We start from the raw sequence: 13,104 nt of genomic DNA on the forward strand, positions 1-13,104 counted from the left end.
ACGACCTATCATGAAATTGTTGGAGGTTGCCGGCTCGGACCTAGCCGGCCCGACCTGCTTGCCTTTATCAACCTCCTAGAGGTCAGCCCTGCTTCCTGCCTCCTATGTACAGTACAACGCAGAATCAATCCACCTATCTTACCCCTACTACTGAGATAAAATCACCAACCGCCGCCTCGCCTCATCCATCGACCCGTCTACATAAAATCCAACGCTTAAATGTAAAGCAAAGTAAAACAAAGCAGCGAATAGCAGCATTACAAGACAGCCCGCTTATATCAGCTCAGATCGTGTACCGGAACTGCTCGGAACGTTCGATGACGCGCTCACCGCGGTCAGCCTGTTTGTTGCAGTGGTGAAACCAGAGGCTCAGGGCGCCGACGATGAGGATGATGAGGACGTTGCACCTGCAAGATTAGCTTATGGTCAGTCGGAGGTTATGGAAACGTATTTCAGTCAGAGAGAGACAGAGCGGAGGGAGAAAACATACGCAATGGTCGTATAAATGCCCGGCCGGTATCCCGGCGCATCCTGCGAGCGGAACACCAGGCTGCTCGCGATGCCGCCAATACCGCCGAAACCGACGAGCGTCGCGCTCGAGAAGGCACGCGTCCACTGCCCGCGGATGTTATTCGCCTGATAGGCCATACAGGCGGGAATATTCGAATTTGCTCCAGCGGTGCTGAGAAAGACGCCTGCGTATCTGGTCACGTTGCCCTTGGCGAAGCCCATCATGGGGAGGCCGATGATGCAGAGTAGGGCGTTGAACACCAGCACAGGAGCGCGGGTGCGGTATCGATCGCTCACCCAGGCGGTCGAGAACATGACAATGCCGGCGAAGGCGAAGGGCGGGGCGACGAGGCATTGTGAGGCGCCAACGTCGAAGCCCATGCCTTCGCGGAGGATGATGGGGAGGAAGTAGGCGATGGCGTAGGAGACGGTTGTCAGGCAGAAGAATATAATAGCAAAACCCCAAATCTTTAGATCCAGGGCGGGTCGCAGGAAACGCTTTAACGTGAAGGGCTCGGAGTCTCCGTCAGAGCGGTCCTTGTTGATTCGACGCACGATAAAGGCACATTCTCTCTCGTTCAGGAATCTCCACGACTTGTAGGCCTTATCGGGGAAATCTACAAGGAAGAAGAAAGCGAGGATTCCCACAGCGCAGGTGATCTAACATAGGTCAGGACGCAGTCTCCATACAGTACCTGGTAACCATATCTTTCGGCATCCCCTCCCCCCTGCCCAAGCCACTTAGCTTGCCGCTTTTGCTATATGTTGATATGGACTGGCTTTATCCAGGGCCTGTGACCTATCATAGTGCCCAGGTACCCTCCAGTGGTTTCAAAATCACATGGTTTTAGAACAGCAATCCGCCAAGGCAGTAGGTAGCAGGGGAGGGGTGCTGAAAGATATGGTTGTCTACTGTAAACGGAAGAGATCACGTACCACTCCTTCCAAGATGAATATCCACCTCCAGCCTCCAAGCCCTTGAACCCCGGCCAGTTGCATCAGACCGAAGGCCAAAACGCCACTGGCCGCGGAGGCAACGCATCCGATAAGATAGAAAACAGAGAAGCGCTTTTGAACATCGTCTAGCGGAGTTAGAGTCGGATATGGAAGAGGAAATCTGAATACTCACATCGTACGTACCAGCAGGACAGCAGATACACACACCCTGGGAAGTAGCCGGCCTCCAGGACACCGAGTACAATACGAGTGCCCGCCAGTTCATCCCATCTCTTGCTAAAACCCATGCCCTTGAGGCAGCGTTAGGGTGAACACATGCCAAAAGAAATGATATCTGTGATATTTGCACATACAATCATTGTTGCGCCCCAGAGAAGAATGATGGAAGAGAGAAAATAGGTAGGACCAATTTTCCTTATGACGACCGTCATCGGAGGTTGGAAAATAGTGTATGGAACGAAGAACATCAACACGACGATGGACTATTCGAAGTCAGAGGTCCATAGTTCCCGTCAAGAAACTTAGGCACCGTACATATCGGAATCCAATGTCCAGCCTCAGGTCCTCGATCATCCTGGCCACTGTCAGCATAATTCTCTATGGAATACAATACGGCTCTGGATGGTTACCCCGCAATAGCTGCATTGCTAACGTTGGTTCTGTCCATCAAAGATATACAGTAAGCCAGTCCGGTCATAGTGATCAGACGTCTGTCAACGCGGTGGATGATTTTGCGCTGTTCTGCTGGGCTGAACTCCTCGTCATAGTCGAGGTTGCTGAGAGCAGGTTGGCCAACATCTTCAATACGGTCGACGCCACTGCCTTTCTCGATGATGGCAGCCATGACGGTTGAGTCCCCGAGACTGAGATTCGGAGCACGAGAACCCCAAGAGGAAAGCAAAATCCAAACCAGAATCCCTTTGGCGATTATGCGCAACTACGGACGTTCCAACCTCCAATGTGGGAAAGGGGGGGGGCTTTAAATTCCCAGGGATTTGTTCCTCATGTTTTCGGCAGCCTGCTTTCTGTGTCAGGTCCGTTGTCCCACATGGCGACCACGAGGTGCCAGCACGGACTGAGCACCGTGATGGGAAACGTGCAGAGAATTGGAGCAACGTCCGAGGTTGTGAAAGGTCCATCTCCACAGCCAAGACATTCTGACTGGAGGATCGCGGCTTTGGACGTCAGACTTCGGGATCTCCAGACAAACGTTGAGCGACTGAAGACGATGCGGGGGCGGGAATAAGAGGTCCGGGAGCTACTTGCGGGGTGCGCCGGCGGCTTGGCAGCTCGCGGGGAGCTTGAAGCTGTCAACAAAAATTCCCTTGACGGAGACCACCGATAAACTTTCTAAAGAGATTTTTGGGGAGAAATCCCGTACAAGAACCCTAGAGACCAGTCATTTCATTGCCAAGGGATGCTGTCTTCTGCAGCCATCCCTTTTCTGTGCTCGTGAGGAGGTCCAGACCCGACTCACACTGCCATATGCTTTCCTCCAACCTAGACTTTCAGCGGTCTAAAATAAAGGACCTTGGACAAGTTGACATGAACAAAACGCGCTCAGGACCATACACTAGGTTGCCATATCTTTCGTCATCCCCTCCCCTGCTACCTGCTGTCTTGGCGGATTGCTATTTTATGCTCATGTGATTTTAAGCTATTGGAGGGTACCCGGACACTATAATAGGTCAGAGACCCTAGGCAAAGCCAGCCCAGATCATAATATAGCAAAAGCGGCAATCCAAGTGGCTTGAACAGGGGGGAGGGGTTGCCGAAAGATATGACACAGTAGTGTATGTTTGCCGGCATGTTGAGCGCTGGTTCCCGATGCGTCACGGAACTCATACTTCTCGTCCGAGAATTTAGTATGATATCGACGAAATGAGGTTAGTCAGGCCCAGCTTCAAGGCTTTTAGATCCTGGCTTCCACCAGAACCCCGCGTTCGCAAGCATTGTTCGCCCGCAGCTAAGTTGCCTTTGGTCCCTCTGCAAGGTCGAGTATGTCGCAGCCATTGGCGCGTGAAAGATAAGCAGTGCCCACGTCCACATCTAGGTGGGAGAAGTTTGAATCACTCGTGTCTGCTGCACATGCTGCTGTAACAGTGAAGATTTCGATAATTCAATAATCTGTTGTTGCAAGGCTGTTTTGATACGACCTTGTTGTGTAGGAACAATGGGCAGCGCTTCTATAAATCTGCATAACGTCCACATAACATTCCACTGGGCATCATTTCAATGTACTGTAGAAGCTAAGTGTCCATCATCAGCAAGATACATGCTTAGTACATCGTGCAGTACTAGGTACCTACTCAGAAGTAGCACATTATTGCAGCGCACTTGCAGGTACCCCGCAGGTGAGTGCTTCGAGTCCTAGGTTGATTGAATAGCTGGCACGATCCATAAAAGCATTTAGCTTGAGAATCTAAAGAGTCTCCTTATCCAGGAGAAGGATGTATATGGGATGTAGCTGTCGTGGACCGGGGAAACATGCAGATCCATGGACGAGAGCTTATCGGGCGACTAACCGAGTCGGGCTAGTTAGATGATATCACTTACATAAGCCGCCGGAGCGGTCCCGCCGTGGCTCCGTTCCCCTCCACCAAAAGACTCGAAGCTCGATTTATTCAGCGCTGCTCAACGCGCTCCCGGGTTCCCCGACAGTCAGCTTTCGCTGTCTTGACTGCAGCTTGTCGGCGACAATGCCTCCTCGCAGGAGGCCCCAGGCCTCGGCAGATGCCTCGATGCCGTCTGCGGACCTCCATCAGGTACGATAAACCTGCTCCGCGGCCTTCCACTTTTTTCACGACTCGCTGACCAATGCTACAGGCCGCCACCTCTGCCCACGCCATACCTGCCGATGCAGCTCTCAAGAGGAAGCGCATGTCTCAGCCCAAGCAGCCGGCGGATCCAGTGCAGAATTCAAACAGCAATGACCAGGAACAGGATCAGACGAATGGGCATTCCCACCCGAACAAACAGCGCCGTGTGGATGTATGTCACTGTTGAGACCTATGTTGTGTTAGTCAAAGAGACACATGCTAACGACTATATAACAGCCCTTTGACGCCATTCTCCAACCATTCTACTACGACAAGTCGCTGACCGACCCCATCAACACCGCTCGCGACAAGTGGAATCTGCTCCCCGCTTTCCTGAAGGTCAAGGGCCTGGTGAAGCAGCACATTGACTCCTACAACTACTTCGTCGAGGTCCAGCTGAAGAAGATCGTCCAGGCCAGCTCGACGATCCGCAGCGATGTGGACCACAACTTCTACATCAAGTACGCACGCTCTCATGTCAGAACTTACTGCGCGACAAGCGACTAACTACATCACCCACTATAGATTTACCGATATTTATCTGACCACACCACGCCGCGCTGATGAACCGCAGACCGACGAGGCTGGATTCACATACGAATCCACCGTGACGCCGAATGAGTGTCGACTTCGTGACATGACGTACGCTGCGCCAATCCTTGTTGACTTCGAATATGTCCGCGGTCGTCAAAGGGTTATAAGAAGGGGAGTCAACATCGGCAGGATGCCGGTCATGCTGCGTAGCTCCAAATGTGTCCTCTCGAACAAGACTCCGGCGGAAATGCATAGGCTGAACGAGTGCCCACTGGATCCTGGCGGTTACTTCATCGTGAACGGAACCGAGAAGGTCATCCTGGTTCAGGAGCAGCTGAGCAAGAACCGTGTTATTGTGGAAGCGGATCCGAAGAAGGAGATTGTGCAGGCTTCGGTCACGAGTTCCTCCAACGAACGCAAGTCGAAGAGCTACATTATTCTCAAAAAGGACAAGCTTTACATGAAGCACAACGTGCTCAGCGAGGACATTCCCCTGGTCATCCTTCTCAAGGCTATGGGCATCCACTCCGATAAGGAGATGCTGCTCCTCGTGGCGGGCGTCGACAAAGTCTACCAGGAAGACTTTGCCATCAATTTCGAGGAGGCCATCAAGCTCGGGATCTTCACGCAGCAGCAAGCGCTTGAATGGATCGGCGCGCGGATCAAGATCAACCGCAAGCAGACGGCGTACCGCAGGACGCATGTCCAGGAGGCCATCGAGGCTATTGCATCTGTCATCATCTCCCACGTCGATGTAAAGGACATGAATTTCCGGCCGAAAGCGGTGTACGTTGCCCACATGGCCCGTCGTGTCCTGATGGCGAAGCATGATCCAAGCATGGTGGATGACCGCGACTATGTCGGAAACAAGCGACTGGAGCTGGCTGGTCAGCTCCTGGCTCTGCTCTTCGAGGACCTGTTCAAGAAGTTTTGCTTCGATATCAGGATGAACATCGACAAGGTCTTGAACAAACGTGTTCGTGCGGAGGCTTTTGATGCCTGGAGCGTTGTGAGCATGCATGGAAATCACATCACGCAGGGAATGAACCGCGCCATTTCAACCGGGAACTGGAGCTTGAAACGTTTCCGCATGGAACGTGCAGGTGTCACTCACGTCCTGAGCCGGCTGAGTTACATAGCGGCCCTGGGTATGATGACGCGTATATCCAGTCAGTTTGAGAAGACCAGAAAAGTCAGTGGACCCAGAGCACTGCAACCATCGCAGTTTGGCATGCTCTGCCCGTCTGATACCCCGGAAGGAGAGGCTTGCGGTCTCGTAAAGAACCTGGCATTGATGACACACATTACGACTAACGACGAAGAGGAGCCGATCCGGAAACTGGTGTTTGTCCTGGGGGCGGAAGATATCCAGACTCTCGGTGGAAGAGAGTTATATGGCCCCGGCGCCTACATCATCTCGATGAACGGTACGCCCATCGCCCTGACCAGACGTCCGAAGTATTTCCTGAATTCGTTCCGGAGACTGCGTCGCATGGGACGGATCTCCGAGTTTGTCAGCATCTACATCAACCATCACCACGCGACGGTGCATATTGCCACCGATGATGGCCGTATTTGCAGACCGCTCATTATCGTTGAGAACGGCAAACCTCGCGTCAAAGCCCATCACCTCGAGAAGCTCCGTGCGGGAACGATGGAGTTCGACGATTTCCTCGCCCAGGGCTTGGTCGAGTATCTCGACGTGAACGAGGAGAACGACTCGAACATTGCAATGTATGAAAGGGAGATTAACGACACTACTACGCACCTCGAAATCGAGCCGTTTACCATTCTTGGTGCCGTCGCTGGTCTTATCCCTTATCCACACCACAACCAGTCCCCGCGTAATACCTACCAGTGTGCAATGGGTAAACAAGCTATTGGCGCCATCGCATCCAACCAATTCCTCCGTATCGACTCCCTGCTGTATCTCATGGTCTACCCTCAGAAGCCAATGGTCAAGACTCGGACCATTGAACTTGTCAAGTACGACCATCTCCCGGCCGGTCAGAACGCGACTGTGGCCGTTATGAGTTACTCGGGCTACGATATCGAGGATGCCCTGGTCTTGAACAAAGGATCGGTCGACCGCGGCTTCGGACGATGCCAGGTCTTCCGCAAATACGTTGCCAACCTCAAGAGTTATTCCAACGGGACCAAGGACAAGCTCACCGGACCACAGTATGAGAACGACGCTCCGATTAGGAAGCATGCCCTCCTCGACAGCGACGGTCTGGCTGCAGTCGGCGAGCAAGTCAATGCTGGCGAAGTGTACATCAACAAAGTCACCCCCGAACCGGCTCTCTCGTCGGGCATTACAGGATCGGACGTGGGCAGACCCATCTCGTACATACCAGCTCCCATGACCTACAAACTCCCGGACCCGGCCTACATCGACAAAGTCTTGATCTCCGCGACCGAAGGGGAGAATCAGCTCATCAAGGTGCAGACGCGCCAGACCCGTCGTCCGGAGGTCGGCGACAAATTCTCCTCTCGCCACGGACAGAAGGGTGTCGTGGGTATCATTGCCGAACAGGCAGACATGCCGTTCACAGATCAGGGAATTGTCCCCGACATCATCATGAATCCGCACGGTTTCCCCTCTCGAATGACAGTCGGGAAGATGCTTGAGCTCGTGGCCGGTAAGGCTGGTGTCCTGTCCGGTCAACATGGCTACGGTACCGCTTTCGGCGGCAGCCCCGTCGAAGAGATGTCCCGGATCCTGATCGACAAGGGCTTCAGCTATGGTGGCAAGGACTACCTCACCTCCGGTATCACGGGCGAACCGTTGCCGTTCTACGTCTTCACCGGCCCCATCTACTACCAGAAGCTGAAGCACATGGTCCAGGACAAGATGCACTCCCGTGCGCGCGGACCGCGTGCCATCCTCACCCGCCAGCCCACGGAGGGTCGTTCGCGCGACGGTGGTCTCCGTCTGGGAGAGATGGAGCGCGACTGCCTCATCGCGTACGGTACCTCCCAGCTGCTGCTGGAGCGGCTCATGATCTCGTCGGACAAGCACGAGGTCGACGTCTGCGAGACCTGCGGTTTCATGGGCTACTTGAACTGGTGCCAGCGCTGCAAGTCGTCCCGGGGAGTGGTCAAGATGACCATCCCGTACGCGGCGAAGCTGCTCATCCAGGAGCTGTTCAGTATGAACGTCACGGCGCGGTTGAAGCTCGAGGACGAGTTCCCGGAGTGGAGGGGACGGTAATCCTTTGTCCTCCACTGTCTGTTCTTCTAGGACTCCGGATACCCAAAAACAGTCGCCTATTTAAAATCAGACCGGGTACGGTATCATTAATGTTGCTAAAACTAGATCACGAGTTTGTGGGTTTATCTGCTGTCATATTTCATTTCTCTTTGTTATGTATGTACATGAGGTTGGGGCGTGTTTCTGTTTCTGTCTGTATATATGTATGCATAGCGTGGGGATTGCTTGATTGAAAATCATGGCATAGCATGGTATTGTTCCTCGTTGGGATTGGATTAGATCAGATCAGAAAAAAAAGCAGTGATTAAGTTAAATGAAATTGTCTTCTGGAGAAACTGTCAAGTGCGAGCTCCCTTGTTTCAAGTAGTTAAACCGTTCCCAACTTTGAGTCCAGTGCAGACAGATGGATGCAATGAAAACAACCTAGCTAGGTAAGTTAGTCTCCAGTACCTAGCTGGACTGGACTGACCGGACTGGACAGGGCAAGGTAGGTAGGTAGGTCTTTCTCAATTAAGGACAGGCAACTACTGCAGAAGAACAGCCCACGGCAGCAACCAGAAGAGAACGCTTTCCACCATCCATTCAAATAGACTACGTAGAACTCTGGAACAGCGAGAACCAAAGACCTCCAATCCAATAAAACCTTTTCATTATTGACCATAATATCGATAGATATATATCTATACCTAAAAAGTGATATGAGAAATGTCCGTCATATAAATAGTCCTACAGTTCGACTGAAAACGATCAACAACGAACAGTAGGGTGGAGTAGACGCAGTCCTGCTAAAAACTGCCCCCAGTGAAGGGAGGTTGATCTTCCACTCTTTTCGAACGATTGTACGTATGCGTCTAGTGTCATTGAGAAAAGGCTTTAGACGCGCTACTTTGGTGGTTTGTTTGAGGATTTTTCCTCCACTGCTTTTTTTTCGCTCTTGAGATTTTGACCTGGACCTGATTCCAGTGTTCTTCTGTACTGTTGATAATGATAGAATGGTAGATTGATGGTCCTCGCTGCATCAAGGAGGATCTGTAGGCTGTTGCATCACCATAGGTCGGTTGTGAAGACAAGAAGAAAGAAGAAAGCAGCGGAGTTTGTGCTTCCGCTCGAAGTTTTCTTTTTTCGTGGGGAACGGAGGTAAATCCGACCCGACATCACGTGGTCCACTGCGATCAATTAATAACACCAACCGCACATTGACTCTGCTTCTTTTTTCTCTCTTCTCTCAAACACATTTCATAGGTTTACCCATGAACGCATAATCAACCTCCAGTTCCTGGCGTGCTCCTAATCGGGGCGCCCACCCTCCATAGGATGGTAGGTCATATTGGCGTACTAGATGGAACCACTAGGGCAATTATAAGGCTCCTCGACCGTGCTGGGTTCCCTTTCTTGGGGGGCTTGAGTGCAATGGTGGATGCGAGTCACCTGCTGCTCAGACATTCCATACTTTTTATTCGTATTCGGTAGTCATGAGACCTGATTCACGGGGTTGAGAGAGTGAGATCTGTGCTTTCTGCAGTGACGACCGACCTGATGACCGTCAGCTTCCTGCTGTGGTGGTTATATGGTTCTGGTGAAGCTTTGTCTCGCTTCCATGAAATCCACAACACTTCGAGATACGAAAGGAGCTCGCTTGGCATGTCGAAAGCGGATAGCCCTCGTAATGGCTAAACTAGCCATCCCAAATCTCCGGTTGAGCTCGTGGCCGCCGGGACCTTTTGACGACGGATAATCCTCCGGATGGGGTCTGCGGACGGAGCATTTTGAGATCTGAAAGACTATTGTCCATAGTGGTTCTTCCATCTCACGTCAACCGTGGTATCGTAAGCCTGTAATAAACCTATTTTTGGGTGCAGTCCGCATGTCGTAGCTCGCGTGCGCCGGTCGTGCAACGGAACAGGGGACACCCCTTTTTGATGAACGGGGGAGAGCTTCTGTCAGAGCTTCGACGACGGTTCGAGGCTAGAAAGTCATGGCTGGAGTTAGTCGTATCCTCCTATCCCTGGAGCCGGGACTCTCCAGGGATGAAGACGTGGAAGGTTCGGCAGGCGGCGTGGAGGCCCGAGCCTGAAGCTAACGCCGCGTCGCCAACCGTCACCACCTTGCAGACTTAACTCTTCCCAAGGGATCTTGCTGGAGTCCGACGAAGATTCCATGACGCTTCCTGTCGTGTGGGATCAGACGTCCTCCTCTCCCTCGCGATGTGCCAATGACTTAATAATATGTTTGGCGTGTGAGCGTTTGGCCAGCTAGCCACCGGAACCGGGCTTGCCCGCTCAGACATTTTCTCGGGCCTTACAACTACGACAACTTCATCATCAACTCCCTCTCCGTGATCTGCGTCTGTCGTATCTTCCCCCTTTCACCCCTTCTTTGCACAAGACGCAGTCATGGTCGGTGGCATCAGCAAGCGTCAGCAGGCGCGCAATGAGAGAGCCTTGCAGGATCTCATCAGATCCATCCCGGGGAACGACCGCTGTGCTGACTGCGGTGCAAGGAATCCAGGTGAGTCCTATGTCTTCCAGCTTCCAATGCAAGCATTGTATTGATTCTAACTGTGATCTCCTCTCTTTTAGGATGGGCAAGTTGGAATGTAAGCTGGCAATTGTTTCTTTACCTCTATCTGTACCTCATCGAGCTGTCAAATTCAGACGATACCGATACTGATTGGAAATGGGTCTAGTTGGGAGTCTTCCTCTGCATGCGGTGCGCAGCACTGCACCGGAAGCTGGGGACGCATATCTCCAAGGTCAAGTCCTTGAGCATGGATAGCTGGTCTTCGGAGCAGGTTGATGTGAGTCCTCCCTCGTGTCCTAATGGGTCCATGAAGAGGCCGCTGACGTCGAGAAGAACATGAAATCGCACGGTAACACCATCGTGAACCAAATCTACAACCCCCGAAACGTGAAACCGCCCGTTCCCGTTGACATCGACGAGTCCGACTCCGCGATGGAGAGGTACATACGGCAGAAATACGAACACAGGAGTTTGGCGGATGGGAAGCCGAAGCCTCCAAGCAGGCACGACTCTGACTACGCCAGCGATGACTCGCCGCCTCCTCTCCCTCCTAAAACCGGCAAAATATTTGGCATCGGTCTGCGCTCTGCCTCGTCCTCTCATCTTCCCAGGTCGTCACATAAGCCGTCGTCCCCACGATCTCCTCAGTCCGATACATATGGGTCGCAATCGCCGCCAATGGGAATCAATAAGCAGTCTCGAGTTTTTGGGGCTAGCATTGGCGATATGAGTGAATCATTCGAGTCGAAACTGGCCGTCTTGAGGGATATGGGATTTCCTGACGACAAGCGGAATGCGACTGTCCTTAGGGGTCTGAATGGCAACTTGGAGAGAACGATCGAGTCTTTGGTGAGACTGGGGGAGGGAGCCAACTCCGGCTCTCGGGCTCGAACGCCAGTTCCCAAGACGGCTCCAAGCAGCGGACAGTCCTCAGAGTCGAAACCAGCGGTTTCTACAAACCCGTTTGACCAACTGGATGCCGCGCCATCCCAGCCGACTACCAAGTCGTATAACCCGTTCGATGTTCCGGTCACGCAGCCGCAGTCAGCGCAACCGCTCGAAACATCCTTTCAGAATCTTACGATCTCCAAGCCTCTGTTCCCGCATTCAACTGGCGGATACCCAAGTCAGCAGGGGCAGTTTTCACAGGCTCCTTACCAACAGTCGATGACCCCGCCAGTAACTGCACAGCCTTTCATGTCCCCTCAGCCTCTGAGCAGTAGTTACAATCCTTTCTTCCAATCTGCGCCGCCGCAGAACAGCGCTACGAATCCATATGGCAATCCAGCGCCGACGTTCGCTCAGACCAACCCATTCAACAGTCTTTCCCCTCAAAACACCGCGCAGTCTCAACCATACACTCAGGGTCAGAGCTCATCGCTCCTCTCTGCTTTTGAACCGCAAAGGCAGCCGCAGCTGCAGCAGCCACCACAGCTACAGCCTGCGAATACAATGCCTGCCTTCGCATCTACGTCGCCTTTCGCTCAGTCGACCCAGCCGCCGCAACAAAACCCGTCTACGTCTTCATACAACCCCTTCGACTCGATGACTGCCCCGGCAAATCAGTCAAACCCGTACTTTCAAACGCAATTTCAGCCTCAACAACCCCAACCGTCATCTCAATTCCAGTCTCAGCCGGGTTTCCCCTCTCAGCCTCAGCACCTTACCCCGCAGCCAACCGGCCGAGTCGACAAGAACAGCATTCTTGCGCTTTATAATCTGCCGCCGTCCACTATGCCAAACCAATTACAGCAGACGCAGCAGCAGCAGTTTGCACAGTCTCAACCCCGGCTCAGTCCTGCACCCACGCTGACAAATTCACTTGGTTCGACACCGCAGACACAATCACCATTCAGTATGTCGACCCCCCAGAACAACTCGACAATGCCAAATAACCTGTCGCCGGCAGCTGGGGGAAGCAATCCCTTCTTCACATCTCCTCCATCTACCGGGCAGACGAGTGCATATGCACCCCCGGTTTCCGCGGCCCCATCCGGCCTTGGAATCGGCATGGGCGCGAAACCGCAATCCACCAGCCCGTTTGCCAGAGGTCACATCAGCCAGGAGAGCGTTGATCTCAACGGGCTGCAGAGCGGTCGACACAGCCCGGATGCATTTGCAAGTCTGAGCGCACGATATCGATGAATCGAGGTGCAGGAGTCTACGTCAATTTTTTCTCTGACGGCCCTTTAATTTGTGCCATAATCATTTCCAGGAGCGGACAGGTTTCCGTTTTGTCAAAACTTATGTAATCTGTCTGACCTTCCTGTCTTTTGTTTTGTTCCTTGCATTGTGGAACGGCGTTTTTGTCTGGAATTTGCCTTGCTTTTTAATTTAGGTACAGTAAGTACGGTACGTGGTACATATTTAGTTGAAACATACATACATAGGTACATACCTACCGGAGGGGAGGTGAGGAGAGTGGAGTTGAACTCAAGCCTGAAGTCCTGGGACCTATGGATCCAAGTAGTATTAGGTCAGGCGGCAAGGCCATATCATACGTACATAAAGCGTGAACTGAGGGGCGGGCAGTATGCGGCGTGGATATGT

General features: G+C 52.7%; 3 protein-coding genes across 3 annotated transcripts; 2 read left to right on the forward strand and 1 right to left on the reverse strand.

Moving 5' to 3' along the window:
• Window positions 1-283: 283 nt before the first annotated feature.
• On the reverse strand, window positions 284-2,311 carry VTN00DRAFT_3130 (uncharacterized protein; the record flags this gene model as incomplete). The annotated part of the gene is made up of 7 exons (XM_069429414.1): window positions 284-407; window positions 491-1,170; window positions 1,447-1,592; window positions 1,640-1,757; window positions 1,821-1,949; window positions 2,002-2,041; window positions 2,097-2,311. The coding sequence occupies 7 exons, from the start codon at window positions 2,309-2,311 to the stop codon at window positions 284-286; spliced, it is 1,452 nt and encodes a 483-aa protein (XP_069283123.1).
• Window positions 2,312-4,166: 1,855 nt separating this feature from the next.
• VTN00DRAFT_3131 (uncharacterized protein) lies at window positions 4,167-8,034 on the forward strand (the record flags this gene model as incomplete). The annotated part of the gene is made up of 4 exons (XM_069429415.1): window positions 4,167-4,232; window positions 4,294-4,458; window positions 4,524-4,747; window positions 4,812-8,034. The coding sequence occupies 4 exons, from the start codon at window positions 4,167-4,169 to the stop codon at window positions 8,032-8,034; spliced, it is 3,678 nt and encodes a 1,225-aa protein (XP_069283124.1).
• A 2,393-nt stretch (window positions 8,035-10,427) lies between these two features.
• Window positions 10,428-12,699, forward strand: VTN00DRAFT_3132 (uncharacterized protein; the record flags this gene model as incomplete). The annotated part of the gene is made up of 4 exons (XM_069429416.1): window positions 10,428-10,542; window positions 10,614-10,630; window positions 10,721-10,831; window positions 10,888-12,699. The coding sequence occupies 4 exons, from the start codon at window positions 10,428-10,430 to the stop codon at window positions 12,697-12,699; spliced, it is 2,055 nt and encodes a 684-aa protein (XP_069283125.1).
• Between the last annotated feature and the right edge of the window lie 405 nt (window positions 12,700-13,104).

Source organism: Thermoascus crustaceus (genome assembly GCF_041956765.1).
Source record: "Thermoascus crustaceus strain CBS 181.67 unplaced genomic scaffold VTN00scaffold_12, whole genome shotgun sequence".
Lineage (NCBI taxonomy): Eukaryota > Fungi > Ascomycota > Eurotiomycetes > Eurotiales > Thermoascaceae > Thermoascus > Thermoascus crustaceus.